Genomic DNA, 19,992 nt, shown 5'->3' with positions numbered 1-19,992 from the left:
GAGGCTGACTGCCTGGCAAGGGACCAGAGGAATCTCTACGGCTCTTTGGGAGAGAATGCAAGACAGAGGAAAAGGCTGCATCTTAGCCCTGTAACTAAGGGAAGAGCCCTGGCCACCCCCTGGCCACCCTCCCTGGCTGTCGGGAGGAGCACCTGAGGTCTGATGGGTGGACACCCCTGTGGGGCATTTCTGTGATGGTTCTTTCCCAAAGGCCTGAGAGGACACTCACAGGGGCTTCTCTGGCCCTTGGAGACGTGTCCCAGGCCTGCGGGACAGAGAGCCTGGCCAGGCTGCTGCCACCAGCACAGGGCAGCTCCTCCCTGACTTCGGCTCCCACATGCAAGGGCTGCCCAGGCCTCAGCCCTCTTCTGCGCGGCCTCCCTCTGGCCCACTCAGCCCAGCCTCCCTGCTTCCCGGGGTGATCCCCACACCAGCCCTCCCTGGCTCTCCCTCCACCACCCGCACCCCGCCGCTGCCAGCGCAGTCTTTCCTAAACCACTGATCAGACACGACAGTCTCATGCTCAGAACCCTGCAAGGGCTCCCCACTGGTGGCCTTAGTTGACACACGGGCCCTCCGAGCTCTGGTAAGCTGTGGTCCCACCTGCCTCCTGCCACGGGTCCCTAAGCTAGGAAAGGCCCCTTCCCGTCCTTTCTTCTCTTTAGTCATTTTTCTAAACCCCAGTTCAATACACACACGATGGCCAGGAGCGGTGGCTCGTGCCTGTAATCCTAGCACTCTGGGAGGCCGAGGCAGGAGGATCGCTCGAGGTCAGGAGTTCGAGACTAGCCTGAGCAAGAGCGAGACCCCCCATCTATACTAAAAATAGAAAGAAATTAGCTGGACAGCTAAAAATATATATAGAAAAAATTAGCCGGGCATGGTGGCACATGCTTGTAGTCCCACCTACTCGGGAGGCTGAGGCAGAAGGATCGCTTGAGCCCAGGAGTTTGAGGTTGCTGTGAGCTAGGCTGACGCCACGGCACTCTAGCCCAGGCAACATAGCAAGACTCTGTCTCAAAAAAAAAAAAAAAATTATAAAAAATACACACAGGATGCCACTGGCATCCACAGCGTGAGGTCTGGAAGCAGGTGGTGGTGGATTCCAGAAGGTACCTGGAATGGGCTGCTTTACTCCCTTTCATAAATATCCTTCCCTTTGAAGACTATCTTTGCAAAGAAGAAAAATATTTTTTTAAAGAAAAAAAAGAAGAGAATCTGCAAACCCTCAGCTCAGATGCCATCTCCTTGGGGAGCTCCTCTGACCCCTGCCACGATAGGTGAGGTGTCCTCCCTGGGACCACATGCCACGCTGACCCAGAGCCATCTTTGGTTTTTAGGCTCTGAGCCCTTCATGTGGCACTCACAACTCAGAAGGCCATTGGAACTTGGGGACCACCAGCCCACTTTCTAGATGGGAAAGCTGGCATCCTAGAAGGGAAGCCACTACACTGACTCACGCCGCAGGTTTGGGGCAAGGCAGGGGCTGTGGGTGCAGTGCTGCTGTCTGGGGTGAGCAGCAGGGCCAGGCAGAAAGAGGCAGGACTGGCCCTGGTGACCAGCACAGGCCAGCTCAGAGACAGGTCAGTGAAGTCCATGAATAAGCCATCTCAGCAGGGTGGGGATGGCTCAGTGGGGCCGGCACCCAGAACCCACCCTGCAGGCACCTGGTCTACACAGGTCTGCAAGTCTCTGCAGATGCGTGGCCCCCTGGCCAAGGGAGGGTGACGAGGCCCTACCTGACCCAAGATATTTCACCACCCTGGTCATGGGGGCAGGAGGGCAGACTCTCTGGAGCCCTGGGTCCTGTCATCTCCAAGTTGGGAGTGAGTCAGCACCCGCTGAGAGATGGTGACCAGTCATCCAGCTGATGATCTGAGTGGACAGAGCCACCCAGGGGAGAAGTCTAAGGTCCCTCAGGACCTCGTTGAGGGCCCACGGGGCCTGCACTGCGCACCCTGGGCCCCGAGGAGCACTGCAGGCGTGGCTCCGCGAGAACCACAGCCGGGATGGAGAGGTGCCCTTCAGACAGGTGCTCTGTGTGCCAGCCCTGTGGGGAGGGGAGCCTGGAGGGGCTTGTGAGCTAGTCCAAGTCCCCAGAAGCCCGGCAAAGGCAGACGCGAAGCCCATGCTGGGCAGGGGGACCAGCTCTTCCCCCTAAGGTCTGAGGCCTGCCCTCCTGAGGGCCCCAGGAGAGCACAGCCCCTCAAAGGCCGCAGCCAGGGCTGTGACACAGGGCCAGGAGGTGTTTATGGCAGGCACAGAAAGGCCTTCTAAGTCCATGCTGAACCCCAGCATCACAGCCCGTTCCTGAGCACGAAAGGCCCCAGGGTACCAGGCCCTGGGTACTGAGAAGCTTCATGAAGGGCATCCTGAGGGTCCTGCCCTCATCTTGCACTCTTTGGGCAATTTTAGGAGGGAAGCTGCCATGGACACAGCAAGCAGCCCTGGGATGGAGGACTGGCTGGGGCAGGGAGGGAGACAGGGCCCCGCCGTCTGTGATCTGGCCCTCGCCTGCCCGTCACCACACTCCCCACTTCCCTCCTTGCTCCAGCCAAAGTGCTCCCTGATCTTCCCACGGATGGTGCCTTTGCTCATGGCCTGCACATGCTGTTCCTTCTGTCTGGAACACTCTTCTTTCTTTTCTTCCCCTTCCTAATTCCTAATTCATTTTTCACGTCTCACCTTAGAAGCCATTTCCTCTAGGAAGTCTCCCCGCTTTGCCCTGCTCTGATCTGGGCTGCCTGTCTCACCCTTGTGCTTCCAGGGCATCCTAAGTCTCTCTCTTGGCCCTTGCCCCTGGCTGGAGTTGCCAGCTTACTCATCTGCCTTCCCTGCCAGACCGGAAGCTTCCAGAAGGTAGGACCTGGCTCTGCCTTGCTCAGTGTTACATCGCAAACCCCTAGCCTAGTGCTTGGTACTTAGTATATTCTCAATAAATATTTTTGAATCAATAAGTGAATATATGAACAAAACCACTCCCAAAGGACAAGGTAATTTTCCAAGCTCAGTGGAAAGATCTCTGCCTGGCCCTGGCATTTCTCCCAAGTGGATGCCTGGCCTCGGGCACGGGTCCCCCGTGTGCATGTGTACATGCGCATCGTGCTCACCTCTTGCTCAGCTCCTTCAGGGCGCCGCTGCGGCACAGGCCCAGGTAGTCCCCAAGGAGCTTCAGCTGCTCGCGGCTCCGCCCAATAAGGCGCATCTGCTCCACATGCTCGTACAGCGACGCGTTCACCAGCTGCAGGTTGATGAGGGGCTGGGCCCGGATCTGCGTCAGGAACTTGAGGGCCTGCCGGCAGACCTGGGGGGTGGGAAGAAAGGCTGTTCAGGGGGCACCTCTGGGCCGGGCATGGCATTACCTACTCATTCACCTGAAGTACTAGCTTCATTTTACAGTTGAGGAAACAGGTTCAGAGAGATGAAGTGACTTGGCCAAGGTCACACAGCTCATAAATGGTACAGTTGAGACTGGAACCCAGTTTGTCTGACTCCCAAGCCCACTTGCCCCCTAATGGCAGCTGCCCTTCCTGGCTGTGCTCAGACCAAGGAGGGCCACCCTGGTCACCGCCCCTCCCCACGCCTTCCTGTCCTCCCTGTCCTCCCAGCCCCACTTTCCTGCCTGAAGGAAACAGGCGCTCCCCTCCCGCCCTGACTCAGGAACCAGGTGTCTAGTCTGAGTCAGGCTCCAGCCACAGGAAGCCGTGGATCAGACACAGCTTAGCGAGAGGCTTCCCCTCCCCACGGCTCTCCCAGCAGCGACCACCAGGCACCCCGCCGCGTGTGGACTTGAGTGACCAACCTCAGCCTCTCCTAACTGATAGGGCGGTGACGGTTCTACCCTCGGTCCTGACCCTCATTGCCAATGCCAATAACTGAGCACCCACTATTTGCCAAACACTGGGCTAGGGATGTTGGCCATGTCCCCCCTTTGCCCTCAGAACAACCCCTGAGGGAAGGTGTCCCCATTTTACAGATGAGGGAACAGGCTCAGAGGAGCTAATGTGGTGTATCCAGCCTGCCTGTGGAAAGGGAGCCTGGGCCTGACTGAGGTGCCGTCCCTGAACACCAGGCTGCCATGCTGGCTAAGAAGTCCCTCTCCCCTGTGGCTTCCCCACTGTGTGACAAGAACAGAGGAGCTGAGACGTTCCCCATGGTCGACTACTGTGTAGTGGTCAGGAGTCCAGCTCTGGGTCACACCTGGATTGAATCCTGCCTCCACCACTTCCTGCCTGCAGGACCTTGTGAAATGTACCCTCTCTGTGACTCAGTTTCCTCATGTGTAAAATGGGGAAGATAAGAGCACCCAAGACCTGTGGGTTTGGGGCCTTACTGTGTGCTGTTGCTGCTCAGGCTGACCCACTCGTGCGGAGGCCTGGCTGGCACTAGCCAGCATCTGCCCAAGACTGGGGCTTCTTTCTCATGGGATTATTTTGAGTTTAGATGAACAGAGGTCACCCATGTGAGCTCCTGGCACAGGGCCTAGCATGTAGCACATCCTCGGTAAACATGCACTGCTGTTGGCTGCTGCTTGAGTGTCTGGTGTGGCCCTGCTGTCCCTTTGAGGGCTGGGGGACTTAAAAGGCCCCCAGGAGACCTGCCCCTGTATTAGGGGGCTGGGAAGACCTCTGGCCTCCTGTGTCCCAGCTCCACCAGTATCTCCTGCCTCCCCGGGCAGTGGATGACCCCTTCTTTTTCCATATCCTAGGACCCTGAGGTACCAGCCCCTCGGCCTAGGGGCAGCCCAAGGGCTGCCTGGTGACTTAGGTCATGCTGCTGTTCCCCAGCCCCAGCCCAGCTCTTCCTGTGACTCAGCCCCAGGCCCTGGGTGAGGCTCAGATGAAATAACACGCAGGAATGTGCACTGCACACTGCCAAGCGCTGCAGATGGGCCGGGGCCTCATGCTCCCTGGGGGCTGTTCCTACCCTGTGGGAATGGAGGAGACAAAGAAAGAAACCCCAGGCCTGGGCTGACACCCTGCCAAGTGCCAGCCAGGCCTCAGCACAACTGGGTCAGCCAAAGCAGTGACAGTGAACAATAAGGCCCCAAACCTATGGGCCAGCTACTTTACTTTGATTGTTTCTGTCTTTCAGGCCAGTGATCTCTGAGAGCGAGACAGGGATTTCCTGATCTCAGATCTGCCTAGAAAAGTATTGTGATTTTCTAGTGAGAAAAAGGAAGTGGTACAAGGATTACAGCAACGAATGAGAGACGGTGCAACAGAAGTATCAGGGTCTTGTAAACAGTGAATGTGTTTTATGGTCAAATGGTTCTTTCCATTTTTGGTAATTTTAATATTTTATTTTACATTTAATATTTTAATTGTATTTACTATTTAATTTAATATTTAATTTTCTCTGTATAGTTAGTTAAATATTTAACACTGAGGGCAGGGGTAGGGACAAGGTAAACAATAAAAAACCCCAAATGAAGCCGACTTGTTTGGGGTTTCCCCTCCCCAGGGAGGTGGAAGCTGGGGTGGAACTGACTCAGTCACTTCCCTATCCTCTGACGAGGACACAGCCACACCAAGCCTGCACGGCCACAGCTTCTGCCTCATGTTCCTGTGCCTGTCTTAGTAGAAATCGGTGCCTTTGGAAGAAAGCCAAGTTTGCGCCCCTTGGGGCAGACCCTGACCAAGGGGATTCAGGACAGGACGTGTGCCAGGCCTTGGGGAGGGAAAGGTCACCCTGCCACACCTGTCCTCCCAATACCCGACACACACTGTTACAACCCCCTTTACAGATGAGGAACCTGAAGTGAATTCACTTGTGGTAACACAGCTAGAAAAGCTGCTAAGCTCAGCTGGAGAAGAGGAAAACCTGAAAGTCCTTAGAGAACATCCTATTTGAAAGCATTTGTTGAACATAAAAAAGTACCTAAGACATAGTATGCACCAAGCATGTTATAAAGCAGCGTAAGGCCAGCGTGATCCCAACTTTATAAAAAGTAGATGCATATGTAAATAAGTGTACAGAAAAGGGTATACCCTGAAATGTGACAGTGATTGTTTCTGGGCTATGACACATAATTTTGATTTATCTTTGGGCGTTTCTGTAATTTAAAAATGTTAAACAATAACCATGTATTATCTTAATAAAGAGGGAGCTTCAGAAAAAGTGCTCTTTAAAAACATGAAATAAGTAAGCTCCTGCAGGGCCTGCAGGGCAGTGCAGTCACCTGGCCCTTGCGGGGTTTGCAAAGGCAAGGCTGACACCAAGGGGGTGCAGCCATGCATCTGTCCAGCCTATATAGGTAGGATATATATCTAATCTATCCTTCCAATCCATCCATCCATCCAGTTGCTGGTCTCTTAAACAGTTTTGTCTGTTGCTACAGAGGACCATGCTCAGACTCCCACCTTGGGACTGAGGCAGGCATTGACAGGGCTCTGCCCAGGGACTATAGACAGGCACCGAGCCTCTCTCTTGGTGAGCCCCCCTACATTATTGTGCCTGAACCAGTGACACTAGCTTCCCTAGAGCCAAACTCTTCCAAACAGATAAACAGCAGCAGCAAGGAGGGGACACTCCTCCGTCTCTCAGCAGCCCTGTGTGGCCCTGACAGGCTGGGCTTCAGACTTACCAGGCGCTTGGTGAGGTCCCAGTTGTGGATGATCCTGGCTGGAATCACTGAGGCATCATCTTGGTGGCAGATGTCACAGTAATAGAGGCCAGAGAAGGCACAGAGCTTGGGTCGTACAAAGGAGAAGCCGATCTGCCGGGAGCAGCCTGGGGAGAAGGGTGGTGGTGAGCGGCAGGGCGAGAGTCAGCTCCTCCGGTGACATGGTAGCTACTATGATGGAAAGGACCTGCTAGTGAATTTTTTAATTTAATTTTATTATTTTATTTATTTTTGAGACAGTCTTGCTCTGTCTCCCAGGCTAGAGTGCAGTGGTGTCATCATAGCTCACTGCAACCTTAGACTCCTGGTCTCAAGTGATCCTCCTGTCTCAGCCTCCTGAGTAGCTGGGACTACAGGTGCTCACCCCCACGCCCAGCTAATTTTTTCTATTTTTAGTAGAGCCAGGGTCACGCTCTTGCTCAGGCTGGTCTCCAACTCCTGAGCTCAAGGGATTCTCCCATTTCAGCCTCCCAGGGTACCAGGATTAGATTACAGGTGTGAGCCACCACAGCCAGCCTTCATTTTCTTTCAAAGGAAAGATAAAAATAATCATCACTCAGATTTTCAACACTCAGAATCAACCCTAATTCAGTCTCTAAGGGCCAGTAAAGGAAAAAAAAAAAAAAAAAGAGAGAGAGAGAGAGAAAAAGAATACAGAAAAATAAAAAGAATCAACCTTATTAATTAATTTTTATGACAACACACTGTAATAATTATCATCGTCATTTTACAGCTGAAGAAACCGATGCTCAGAGATGTTAAGAAATCTTCCTGGTCACACAACAATTAAGTGGCATGGCTGGCATTCAAATCTGGTTTGGTTGGTTCAAACCCACTTTCTGCTCCATTACCCCTGACTGCCTGTGTTCAATGTCTCCACTGCTAGCTCAGCAATGCCAGCCTCCCTTGGCCCACCCCTCCAATGGGGCCCAGAAATGGAAGCAACTCAGTCGGCGCCTCAGCAAACAGAGAAGGAGCCGGGGAGATGGGGCTGGCCCCAGAGGAGGGCAGTTTGTGCACGACCTGGCGTCAGCTTAAACCCAGAGCTGCCTGATACCTCAGGACAGTGGGGCAGGGCCAGCTTCAGCCTCCTTGGGTGGAGGTCCCTCTGCAGTGAGGGGCGGAGGAGCTGGGATGGGGTGTGCCCAGGGCAAAAAGCTAAGGCCCAACTCAAATCCTGAACACTTGCTGTGCCGCCCCCAGGCCTTGGGACCAGGGGCCCACCATTCTGCTTACCAGCCACCGCATCCTGCCCTTCACCTCATTTTTTTCAAGGTTCCATTTCAGAATTTGCAAAATTCAATAACTACCAGCTATTTTGTGGGGTTATTGCAAAGTTTAAACGTGACAAGTTTCTAAAAATGCACTGTAAACTATGAAATCCAACCCAGATACCTGCGGTCGGTGTCTGGCCACTGAGCTGTGCGTGCTGGATGGAAAGGAAGCCCAAGCTTCCCGGTGTCACGCACGATCCTGCTGCAGGCTGGTGGGTGGCAGCCATGGTGAGAGCTGTCCCTGCAGGGTTCATGCCCATGAGCGGGGAACCACTCCTCAAAAGCCCTGGAGTCCTGGCCACCACCCAGCCTGGGCCCCACAGGCTAAAGAGCAAAGTGTGAGTGCTGGGGCAGGTGGGGTGAGGCTGAACCCTGGCTTGCAGGTGGTTTCTGCAGGAAGCTCTGCGCTGCCTAGCTTCTCCCATCCTCTGGGGGCCAACCGCAGACCACTTCCTTCTAGATGCTCGAAGCAGGCTTCCCTCCAGTCTACTCCAGCAGGAGAGCTCCCAAACCAAGCCTCAGCCTCTCGCTCTGGCCTTCTGCAGCAGGGCAACCTCCCCACAGGCCACCTGAGGGCACCATGGTGACGGAGATCCCACCTCCCCTTGGAGGGAGTGGGAAGAGACAGCAATGGAATGTGGGCAGGGGGACATCACACAGCCCTGAATGATACAGGGCGGGAGGCCCTCTGGGGTCCTGCCTACGAGCACAGGCTCTGGGGCTCAACCACCAAGGTCCTGATTTTTCCTCTGCCACTGACTAGCTGTGTGAACCCACGACAAGGTACTTACCAGCTGTGTGCCTCAGTTTCCTCATTTGTAAAGAGAGACAATAGCAGCGCCTGTCTCTACAGGCTTGTTGTGAGGATTAAATGAGATAATCCAAATAAGTATCTGACCCAGTGCCCAGCACGGAAGTATCAGATTTGATGAGAATGGTGCAGCAGGTGTGCTGACTTGGAGTATTATTATACTAAATAGGAAAAAACCAAGTTGCAGAACAACATACAATTGACCCTTGAACAACATGGGTTTGAAATGTGCGGGTCCACCTATACGTGGATTTTCTTTCACCTCTGCCACTCGAGAGAAAGCAAGACCAACTCCTCTTCCTCCTCCTCAGTCTGCTCAATGTGAGCATGACAAGGATGAAGACCCTTATGATGAGCCACTTCCATTTAATGCACAGTAGATATATTTTCTCTTCCTTAGGATTTTCTCAGTAACATTTTCTTTCCTCCTGCTTACTCCATTGTAAGAATACAGTGCTGGGTATCCCAAAAGTCTCCATACAAAAAGTTTTATGAAATTTTGTAATGAATATTTTGTAAATAAAGGTACATTTAGCTACAATTTTCCATTTTCCCTATGAATGGTGACTTTTGGGACACCCCATATGTAACATATAAAATATGTGTTAATCGACTGTTTATGCTATTGGTAAGGCTTCAGGCCAACAGTAGGCTGTTAGTAAAGTTTTTGGGAAGTCAAAAGTTATACGTGGGCTGGGTGCAGTGGCTCACATTTGTAATCCCACCACTTTGGGAGGCCGAGGTAGGAGGACTGCCTGAGCCCAGGAGTTTGAGACCAACCTGAGTAACATAGTGAGACACCATCTCTACAAAAAGTTAAAAAGTTAGCTGAGTGTGGTGGCACGTGACTATAGTCCCAGCTACTCGGGAGGTTGAGGCAGGGGGATCGCTTGAGCCCAGGTGTCACTTAGCATCTTCTCAATAACCTGGGTGACAGAGTAAAACTCTTAAAAAAAAATTTATATGTGGATTTTTGACTTCACAGGGTGGGGGTGGCCAGCACCCCAACCCCTGAATTATTCAAGGGTCAATGATACATACAGAGGTTCTGTCCAATACAGTGGCCATGAGCCATATGGAACCCTTTAAATGTAAATAAACGGAAATGGAAAATTCAGTTCCTTAGTCATGCTGGCCACATTTTAAGCCCCCAGTAGCCACATAGCTATGGCACTGGACAGCGCAGACCTAGAACATTTTCATCGCGGAAAGTTCTGTTGGACAGCACTGAATAGCATGAGCTCCTTTTTATAATTTAAAAAATTGTGTCCACTTGCAAAAAGTTTGCAGAAATATTTGGAAGGATATCATGCCCCTGCTCTGAAAGAATGTGACAGCACAGTAAGAAGAAGATGAAGGGGGTGGGACTCCCAGAGCAGCAGCAGGTGGCACAGCTGCCACCCCAGGTCCCACCCCCCAGCAGGAGGGGGCGGGAGGGGAAGGAGAGCAGGGCGCCCTGCCTATGAGCAGGAGAGCCAGCCCCAGTGCGTGCTGGGGTGGAGTAGAGGCCACAGGTCAAGCCTCATCTGCTGCCCCATCCCAGGGGAGGGACGGGGCATTTGCAGGGAGGCAGGAAGGGTGGAGAGCCTAAATCAGGACCCCGCAGGAGGCAGAGCGAGGCTGGCTGGCAGGGTATGGGTGGCCGGAGAGCAAGTCAGCACCTGCACAGAAGCAGCCCTGGGAGTCGAGGCCTTTCTCCGTGGGGATGGCCACCAGGTACTGCAGTAGGAAGCCGTTCTCCCGCGTGGCGAACTTCAGCACCTCCTGACAGTTTTCATCCAGACTCCCGCTGAGTGTCACTGCCTCCTCAGCTGTCTCCAGGTAGGACGCCAGGACCTTGCGGACCAGGTCCCTCCACAGGGCCGCCTCCTTGGCATTCCCAGCCTGCAGCTTCAGGACGGCCTTGGCCGTGATGATTTTAAAGAAGGACGGGCCCCCGAGGCTCGCGTCTGGCAGGATGTCTCGGATGGTCTCAATGCCATGGCTGTCGCTCAGCATCTTCTCGTTGTTTCTCACACGGAAGCATTTCAAAGACTCCAAGGACAAGGAAAAAATATAGGGCACCCAGGTCTTGTCCATGTACAGGTACAGAAGGGACTCCTTAATAGCGTCTGGCTCTGGAACTTGGGCAGATGACCAGTCAAACTGCGTGCCCTGGAGGGTCGCAGGCTCCGAGGGCAGGTCCAGGTGAGAGGGGCGGTCACCCTGGGGCCCCTCAGGGGGCCCCTCAAGCTGGTCCGGGTACTCGATGTTCACCCACTCATCCTCCGGCTGAGGCCGGGCCTTCTGCAGGGCCTCCCGCACGCGGTCCAGCCAGTCCTCGGCTTCATCCTGGGACGAGGCTCGCAAGGCCAGCTTCTTGCCAGAGAACACCAGCTCGAAGCGCCCGTCACTGTGGGCCGGCCCCACAGCCTCGCAGCGCAGCAGGGAGCAGTTCTCTACACAGGTGCGTTCCTCGTCGCTCAGGTAGAGGCGGAATTCCAGTGGGGAGAGCTCGCAGAAGAGTTCCTTCCAGATGCCCATTGCCCCCCGCCGCTCCACTGTGCCCAGTTTCATGAGGCCCCGGAACGGGTTGGACAGCCCTAGAGGCAGAAAGAGGCATGTTAGAGTGTGGGCCTGTCCCCTTACTGCCCAAGGCAACCTCTGGTGCCTGATGTCCTGTGGTGGGCGTGGACACAGCAACTGCCCCCAGAATGGCCAGACGTGGGCCACTGTCAAACGGGGCTTCTGAAAGCCTGATGGTGATATTTTTTGAGCGCCTCCGCCCCACCCTCCCCCTCAGCAGTTGACCTTGCTCCTTGTATTTCTCTCAGCAAATAAAAGCACTCAAAAGATTACCTCCATGTCCGGATCACCACACTCACCCCCTTCCCTCCTGTCACTTCTTTTTTTTTTTTTTTTTTTTTTGAGACAGAGTCTCACTCTGTTGCCCGGGCTAGAGTGAGTGCTGTGGCGTCAGCCTAGCTCACAGCAACCTCAGACTCCTGGGCTTAAGCGATCCTACTGCCTCAGCCTCCCCAGTAGCTGGGACTACAGGCATGTGCCACTATGCCCGGCTAATTTTTTGTATATATATATATTTTTTTAGTTGGCCAGATAATTTCTTTCTATTTTTTTAGTAGAGACGGGATCTCACTCTTGCTCAGGCTGGTCTCAAACTCCTGACCTCGAGCGATCCACCCGCCTCGGCCTCCCAGAGTGCTAGGGTTACAGGCGTGAGCCACCGCGCCCAGCCTCCTCCTGTCACTTCTGTGTGAGGCTAACTCTCTCGCCACCTACTCGAGGACAAGGACATCTGACCGGCAGTTCTCCCTCTCTCCTGGGTCATTCCCATCAGCACACAAACAAGCTATTGTTTCTCTCATCTTTAGAAACCCTCTTGTCTCCACTCACATCTCTAATTACCACCTGTTTCTCGAGCCCCTTTACAGAAAAACTGCTTGAGGAGGTATGGAAACTCCCTCTCTCTCCTTTCCATGCTCCTATCCCCCTTGAACCTGCTCAGATTAGGCGTTTGTCTCCTCATTCCACCAAAACTGCCCCTGGGACAGTCAGCAATGCCCCCCTCGTTGCCAAACCCAAAGGCCCCTCCCCAGCCCTCATCTCCCCTCCGTACCCCCGTCCTCCCAGGGCTGGTACTCAGAGCTCAGTCCCGGGGCCTCCTCTCTTCTCTGCCGACACCCCCTTCCTAGCTGATCTCACCTGCTTGCAGGGCTTTATGCCAATAACTCCTCATTGCTACCCCTAGCCTAGACTTCTTTTTTTTTTTTTTTTTTTTTTTTTTGAGACAGAGTCTCACTTTGTTGCCCGGGCTAGAGTGAGTGCCGTGGCATCAGCCTAGCTCACAGCAACCTCAGACTCCTGGGCTTAAGCGATCCTACTGCCTCAGCCTCCCGAGTAGCTGGGACTACAGGCATGAGCCACCATGCCCGGCTAATTTTTTTGTATATATATTTTTAGTTGGCCAGATAATTTCTTTCTATTTTTGGTAGAGACGGGGTCTCACTCTTGCTCAGGCTGGTCTCGAACTCCTGACCTCGAGCGATCCACCCGCCTCGGCCTCCCAGAGCTAGGATTACAGGCGTGAGCCACCGCGCCCGGTCCCCTAGCCTAGACTTCGCTCTTGAACTTGAGATTCATGTCTACACCTGCTCCTTGTGCATCTAGTGGGCACCTCAAAGTCGACACATCCAAAATGCATCCCCAAGTCTCCCACTGCAAACCTGCATCTTCCCTAATGTTCCTCATTTATAAAATGGCAAAATTCATCCCTGCAGTTGCTTGGGCTAAAATCCTTGGAGTTGCCCTAGATTCTCTTTCCTTCACAGCGATGTCAGCAAGTGCTGGTGGCTCTACCTTCAACACACATGCAGAGCCCCACTTCTCACCAGGTCCACCCCTACCTCCCGGGTGACAGTGACCTGATTAAAAGGTTAGTCAGAGCATGTCCCTCTGCCCAAAGCTCTGCAGTGGCTGCCATGTCCCTCAAAGCAGAAGCCCACAGGCCCCTCTACCGTCTCCTCCACACGTGCCACTCTGGTCTCCATTGTTCCCTGGACATGTCAAGCGTGTTCCCAGCGTGAGGTCTTTGCATTTGTTCTCCCTGCTTGAAACGCACAGATCGCCTGGTGCCTTCCTCCACCCCAATCTCCTCAAATGTCACTTTATTTGTGGGGGCTTCCCTGACCACCCTAAATGTCAACGGTGCACTCTCCACCTCGGCACTCTCTCAGTTTTCCAAAGCATTTATTACCACCTGTCCATACTCTACGCTTACTTGTTAACTTTCTTATTTCCTGTCTCCCCCTAAATCCCATGAAGAGAGGGACATTGTTTTGCTTCCTGCTGTGTCCCCAGCACCTAGAATAATGCCTGGCACATCACAGATGCTCAATAAATACTTGCTGAATGAATTAATGAGTGAGTGACGCCTGTGTATCCATACACTGCTCAATGCTCCCTGCTCCCCAGGGGTCTGTCACCAACTAGGGGTTCCAAATGACATGCAATTCTCTTCCCGCCAGCCTGGACCAGCCTTGGGGTTTTCACACTGTTGTATAGGGTTTCCTGCCCCTCAGGGAACCCAAAGGCCTGGCATAAAGCGCACCTTCTCTGGCACGGTCAGAGGCCGCTGCCAGCACAAGGGCTGAAGGACACACATAGCAGGAGCCCGCCTGGAGACCAGGCTCCACAACACCACCTGGCCCAGGGCCCCGCACCGGCACAATTCTCTGCTGGGTCACTGCAAATGGAAAATGAGGAGAGACTAGGGCACACGTTTTTGGTTTGTTTTGATGAGGAAGCCCTGTATGAGGGTTACAGAAAAATTAGGTTCTAGTTATTTAACGCTTTCTGGAATTTCACAGGGTACGGAGATCAAGCTGGCCTCACTGTAAACAGCACGTGGAGGACACTAAACAACAGCAGATCTGATAAACCCCACCGGAGTTATTAAATAAACCATCTAAGATAAAAGTCTTTGGAAGGATCAGTGAAAATACCTAGGGCTTCAAGGGACCGGGTTTGCTCTGAGCTACAGATAGAATCAAGAGTTCTCTATAATCACAAGTTTTATAGAGTAATTTCAAGGAAAATATTTTCTGTTTCCACAGATGAAACAGTATTTTTGTACTCTGTAGGCAGCTCTGAGCATCATTTTATTAAGATTTTATAAGAAAATACAGTACTTTTCCTGAAATGCCTTCCTGAATTACTGAGCACGAATGCTTCTCATTAATACATTCTGGGATGAGGTTTTTCTTGTGAGAACACACCACCCACTTGGTCATGGAAAACAGGACTTTAGAGCTGCTTTCCAAAAGGCACAGTCCCTGCAGATGGGGCCCACCTGGAACCCGAGAGTCACCTACCCATCTGCCTCCGGTGCACCACCCAGAAGTTCCTATGCTCCTGCGCTGGGGCTGCCTTGCTTTTCCTGCTTCCTGGGGAAGGCACACACGCTTTGTCTAATGCCCCCAGGGAGCAGCTTTTTCTTGGTCCTTGAGAAAAATGCCTGTGGAGACCAGGCCTTGCCTCTGGAGGCCCTCTGGAAGAAGCTACGGGGCAATCCGAAGCTCTCTCTGGGGGTTGCTCCCGGGGAGGCCGGTAGAAATCATCTTCTGAAATCCAGCTCTTGCTTTTCTGTTGAGAAAGAAGTAAAGACAAAGGTTGCTTTTCATTTTAAAGTTTTTAAAAAACCACTTTATTTATTTATTTGTTTGTGACAGGGTCTCGCTCTATCACCCAGGCTAGAATATGGTGGTGTCATCACAGCTCACTGCAACCTCCACTTCCTGGGCTCAAGCGATCTTTCTGCCTCAGCCACCTGAATAGCTGGGACTAAGGCACATGCCATAATACCCAGCTAATTTTTTTCATTTTTTGTAGATACAGGGTCTCACTATGTTGCCCAGGCTGGTCTTGAACTCCTGGCCTCAAGCAAGCACCCTGCCTCTGCATCCCAAACTGCTGGGATTATAGGTGTGAGCCACCTCACCAGCCAAAATCTTTATTTAGATATGACTCAGATACCTAAAATTAACCTATTTAATGTGTACAATTCCATAGTTTTGGTATATTCACAGAGTAGCACAACCATCACCACAATTTGAGTTTAGAACATTTTCATCACTCCAAAAAGCAAACCCATACCCATCTGCAGCCGCTCTCATTTCCCCCTGACCACCCCAGCTCTAGGCAACCACTAATCTACTTTCTGTCTCCATAGATTGGCCCGTTCTGGCCACTTCATATAAATGGAATCATGTAACGTGTAATCTTTTGTGACTAGCTTCTTTCCCTTAATGTGATGTTTTCAAGGTTCATCCATGTTGTAAGCATGTATGAGTGTTCATTCCTTTTTATTGCCAAATAACATTCCACTGTATGATGGCCCACATGTAGTTTATCCACTTATAAGTTGATGGACATCTGGCTTGTTTCTATTTTTTGGCTATTGTTAATGTAAGTAATGCTGTTATGAGCATTCATATACAAGTTTTTGTGTGGATTTACGTCTTAATACCTTGGGAATATCCTAGGAGTAGAATTTCTGGATCATATGTAACTCTATGTTTAACTTCCTGAGGAACTGCCGAACTGTTTTCCAAAGTGGCTGTACCATTTTACATTCCTACCAGCAATGCATGAGGTTCCAATTTCTCCACAAACTCTCCAACATGGGTTATTATCTGTCTTCTGAATTATAGCTATCCTGATGGGTAGAAGTGCTACCTCATTGTGCTTTTGATTTGCATTTCCCTAATGTCTAATGACATTCGGCATCATCTCATATACTTATGGGTCCTCTCTACATCTTCTCTGGAGAAAAATCTATTCAATTCTTTTGCCTCTTTGCTTTTCTTTTCCCTCCCTCCCCTCCTTCCTAGAAAAATCTATTCAATTCCTTTGCCTGTTTTCTTTCTTTCTTTCTTTCTTTCTTTTCTCTCCCTCCCTCCTCCTTCCCTCCCTCCCTCCCTCCTTCCCTTTCTCTCTCTCTCTCCCCCACCTTCCTTTCTTCCTTTCTCTCTCTCTCCCCTTCCTTCCTTCCTTTCTCTCTCTCTCTCTCTTTTTTAGACAGGGTCTTGCTCTGTCACCTGGGCTAGTGTGCAGTGGCATCATCACAGCTCACTGCAACCTCAAACTTCTGGGCTCAAGTGATCCTCCCACCTTGGCTCCCTAACGTACTGGGATTACAGGTGTGAGCCACCATGCCTGGCCCCTTTGCCCAATTTAAAATTGGGTTATTTGTCTTCTTGTTGTTGAGTTGTTATGGGTGAAATTGGTCCCCAAAAGACATGTTGAAGCCTTAACCCCTAGTACCTCAGAATGTGACATTATTTGGAAAATCGAGTCTTTGCACATTTAACTTGTTAAGAAAAGGTCATATTGGAGTAGGGTGGGCCCTTCACCCAGTATGACTGACATCCTTATAAGAAGAGGAGAACAGACATACACAGAGAGGAAAACACCAAGCAAAGATAGAGACATGGAAGGACAACAACATGTGATGACAGAGGGAGGGACTGGAGTGATGTGTCTACAAGCCAAGGAATGCCAAGGATTGCCAGCAATACCAGAAGCTAAGAAAAAGGTATGGAACTGATTCTTCCTTAGAATCTCCAGAAGGAACCAACCCTGCCGACATCTGGATTTTGAGCATTTAGCCTCCAAAACTATCAGAGAATAAATTTCTGTTGTTTTAAGCCATCCAGTTTATGGTACTTTGTTAAGGCTGCCCTAGGAAACTAACACAAGTTGTAAGGGTTCTTTATATATATTTTGAATACTAGACCCTTATCAGATACATGATTTGCAAATAATTTCTCCCATTCTGTGAACTGTTTTCACTTTCTTGATGGTACCCTCTGAAGCACAAAAGTTTCTCTGATCCATTTTGAGTCAATATCCATGTCAGGTGTAAGAAAGGGAAGTGACTTCATCCTTCTGCATGGGGACATCCAGCAGTCCCGGCACGCAGGGTTTCCGGCTCTGCTTCAGGGTTTGAGATGAGGGAGGCCTGGCGAGCAGGACTTGGGCCTCGCCAGCCACCTCTGCTCCCCACTTCTGTGCCAGCCCCTGTGTCCCAGGCAGCCAGGCCTGCCCCCTCCTTCTGCTGCTCTCACTGAGTCTGAGGTTGCTCACTGGCAGGGGGAAGTGGGGGTGTCTGGGGTCAGTGGGCTGTGGGAATGGATTCTGGTTCCTTTTTTCCACTATTTCAAGCCCTCCCTGCCTTCCTGTGCCTAAACATGGAAAAGCGGAGGCAAGGAAGCAGGCTGGGCCACCCTATATGGCTGTCTATACAGAGGAAATGAGTCACAAGGGGTGGGGCCAGCCCAGCTGTTTTGTGAAGTGCCATCAACCTCACCCTGATGTTGCTATTTCCGACTCCTAAATCAAGGCTGTGTTCCTTGCTGTGTAGACAGAGAAGAGAAGCCTGGCTCGGGCTGCCCCGCAAGGGTTGGTTTGCATGGCTTAATCCATTCCAATGCTACAAGACCTCTTAAGCCAATGGTGGTGAGTTTTTTTTTTTTTTTAAGAGGAGAAGAAGATACAAATTTATTTAATTTAACGTGTATACACAGGAGCGTTCAGAATGAAAACTCCATGAGTTCTGATTCGGCATCTGGAGGGGGTCTCCCAGAACTGGGGCCCTTAGAAATGGCAAGTGCTTCATTCTGCCAGCGACGGGATGGTGTGTCTGTCAGGGTGGCTACTGGGTGCCACCTGCAACACTGGATTCTGAACAAAGCCTGTCTAGGCCATCAAGGCCAGGGGCCTCCTGAGGAAAACAGGCGGAGGAACTGAACCCAGCAGCCACATGGCTGTGCCAGCAGCTGCACGAGCACCTGGGAAATTGGTGAGCCCTAGCCCTGCTAATGGTCCTGACGCGAGATCACTGTCCCTTAAGACTCAGCTCAGGGGTTATGCACCATCTCTTCCTGGAAGCTTCTCTCACCCACCCCCAGCCCACATCCCTCCTGACCCCAGCTGGGCCGGGCCTGACCGGGATCCCATGAGAGTCTGTACCCCCTACCCTAGCTCCTTTAAGCTGCCTGAGATGGTTATTTTTCTTGGTATCTCCAGCAAGAGTGCCTGGCTCAGAATCATAAAAGAGGAAGGAATAAATCTTGGCCATCCAAATGTGTTTAATGTACAGTAACGAAGGTGGGTCAAGGGAACTGGAAGGAAGGAGACAAATGTGAATTTTAAGATTACGATGTTCATTGGGGAGGGCTTCTCTCTCTATTGATGGCAGAGACTATTAGGAAATGTTCACATGGTCCATTGGCCACAGATCAGCCACCAGGAAATGATACTGTAGGGAAAACCTTTTGTTCTCTTAAGCAACAGGGAAAAACAGTGGGAACATAGGTTCCTTGGAGCTTCTGCACTTGGGCCTGGACAGAGCTCTGAGGCTGTGTGCCCTTCCCAGGGGGTGGGCAGGAGAGAGGGTGAGAGCATGAGCACCACTGTTTCCCTCTTCCCTCCCTTCCTCCTGCCCCTTTCCTTCTGCCTGCTCGCTCAGGGCCCACAGCTGAGTAGCTCTCTGTCCCTTTAGCGGTGGGGGGAAATCACCACTGACCAAAAATCCACACTGGAGCTGCACCTGCCACCAGGGACCCAAGACAGAGGAATGCCACCTTGAGGTACTACAGCTAAATCCCAGACAGGAGTCTGACTGAGGAGCAAGATGCCAGGTCTCTGGGCCACTGTCAGAAGGACTGGACTTTCTGTCCAGTCTGTCCTCAGCGGACAGACTGCCTGTACGCATAATTGGGGGAAGGGACCACATGCCATGGGGAGGTCCATGGGGACAGTGATTAGAACCAAGACTTAAAAACTCAGACAGTCTGAGTTAAACTGTGAACCCAACTCACACCCCCCAGCTTTGGGACATGCAGTCACCCTCGAGAGCTCTCCCCCTCCCCACACCTCTCCTCCCCATCACTCAGCGCAAGTGTAATTATGATGTGGAGACTGATTTGTCTAATCTAGGGTCTGTCCCCATACTGTAGGGCTGTTCCATCACTGTATCCTGAGCACTTAGCACGGTGGCTTGGCTCATAGTATGTTGTGTTCAATGAATTAAGAAAAATTTTTTTAAAGAAAGATTGAATGGTTCTCAGTGCCATAAAACTTGACAGTGGCCCCCAACATGCCCCCCAAAATAGTGTCAAATAAAAAGCACATGGCTAAGTGATGGAAGCATGGAAAGACAAGGACCGCAGGGGCAGACACGCAGGACACAGCCTGGCACTGTGCACAGGCAGGGAGCCCAGCAGGCCTGTGTGAGCCGGCAGGCTACATTGTGGTGTGCGGCAACTATGTGCTGCGTGGGGCAACAAATAAATCCACAACTCCCCTGGGAAAAGGACACAGGAAGGGGGCAGCATCCAAGGTTCTCACATTAGACTTGGCACCAAGCATTTCCATGTTTCCTAAGCAACCCCCAGCCATCATAGTCCCCTGAGGCCAGCAAGGAGGTGGAGCCTGCTCTGGTTAGACTGACCTGACCACCACGTCCACTCAGTGGTGCACCTTGCAAAGTAAACTTACTAGCTGGCATCTCGAGAGTCTCTTGACAGTTCAAGAACTATTATTAACTGACGCCTACTTTCTCCATGGTACAGTGCTCGGTGCTGAGAATACAGAAGTGAAAAGGCTTGGTCCTTTGTAGCATAGAGCTAACATTCTAGTAAGGAAGATGGAAATAAACAAGTAGACAAAGAGATAATACGTTAGTGCACATAATGATAAGTATTAGAAACAAAGTAAAGCAG

At 51.7% G+C, this 19,992-nt stretch overlaps 1 protein-coding gene across 2 annotated transcripts in view; it reads right to left on the bottom strand.

Annotated features, from left to right (window-relative positions):
• Positions 1-19,992, bottom strand: part of PLEKHM1 (pleckstrin homology and RUN domain containing M1) — a 49,229-nt gene that overhangs the window by 5,140 nt on the left and 24,097 nt on the right. For both annotated transcript variants that reach the window (XM_045526747.1, XM_045526748.1), the window contains 4 exons: positions 14,581-14,851; positions 10,372-11,292; positions 6,587-6,732; positions 3,111-3,304 (listed from right to left, as the gene is read on the bottom strand). In XM_045526747.1, coding sequence (XP_045382703.1) covers positions 3,111-3,304; positions 6,587-6,732; positions 10,372-11,292; positions 14,581-14,851 — 1,532 coding nt within the window. The remainder of the gene's footprint in view (positions 1-3,110; positions 3,305-6,586; positions 6,733-10,371; positions 11,293-14,580; positions 14,852-19,992) is intronic.

This window comes from Lemur catta, chromosome 15 (assembly GCF_020740605.2).
Source record: "Lemur catta isolate mLemCat1 chromosome 15, mLemCat1.pri, whole genome shotgun sequence".
Lineage (NCBI taxonomy): Eukaryota > Metazoa > Chordata > Mammalia > Primates > Lemuridae > Lemur > Lemur catta.
The sequence above is the reverse complement of the archived record's forward strand: the minus strand, read 5'-3'. Positions and strand labels throughout refer to the sequence as shown.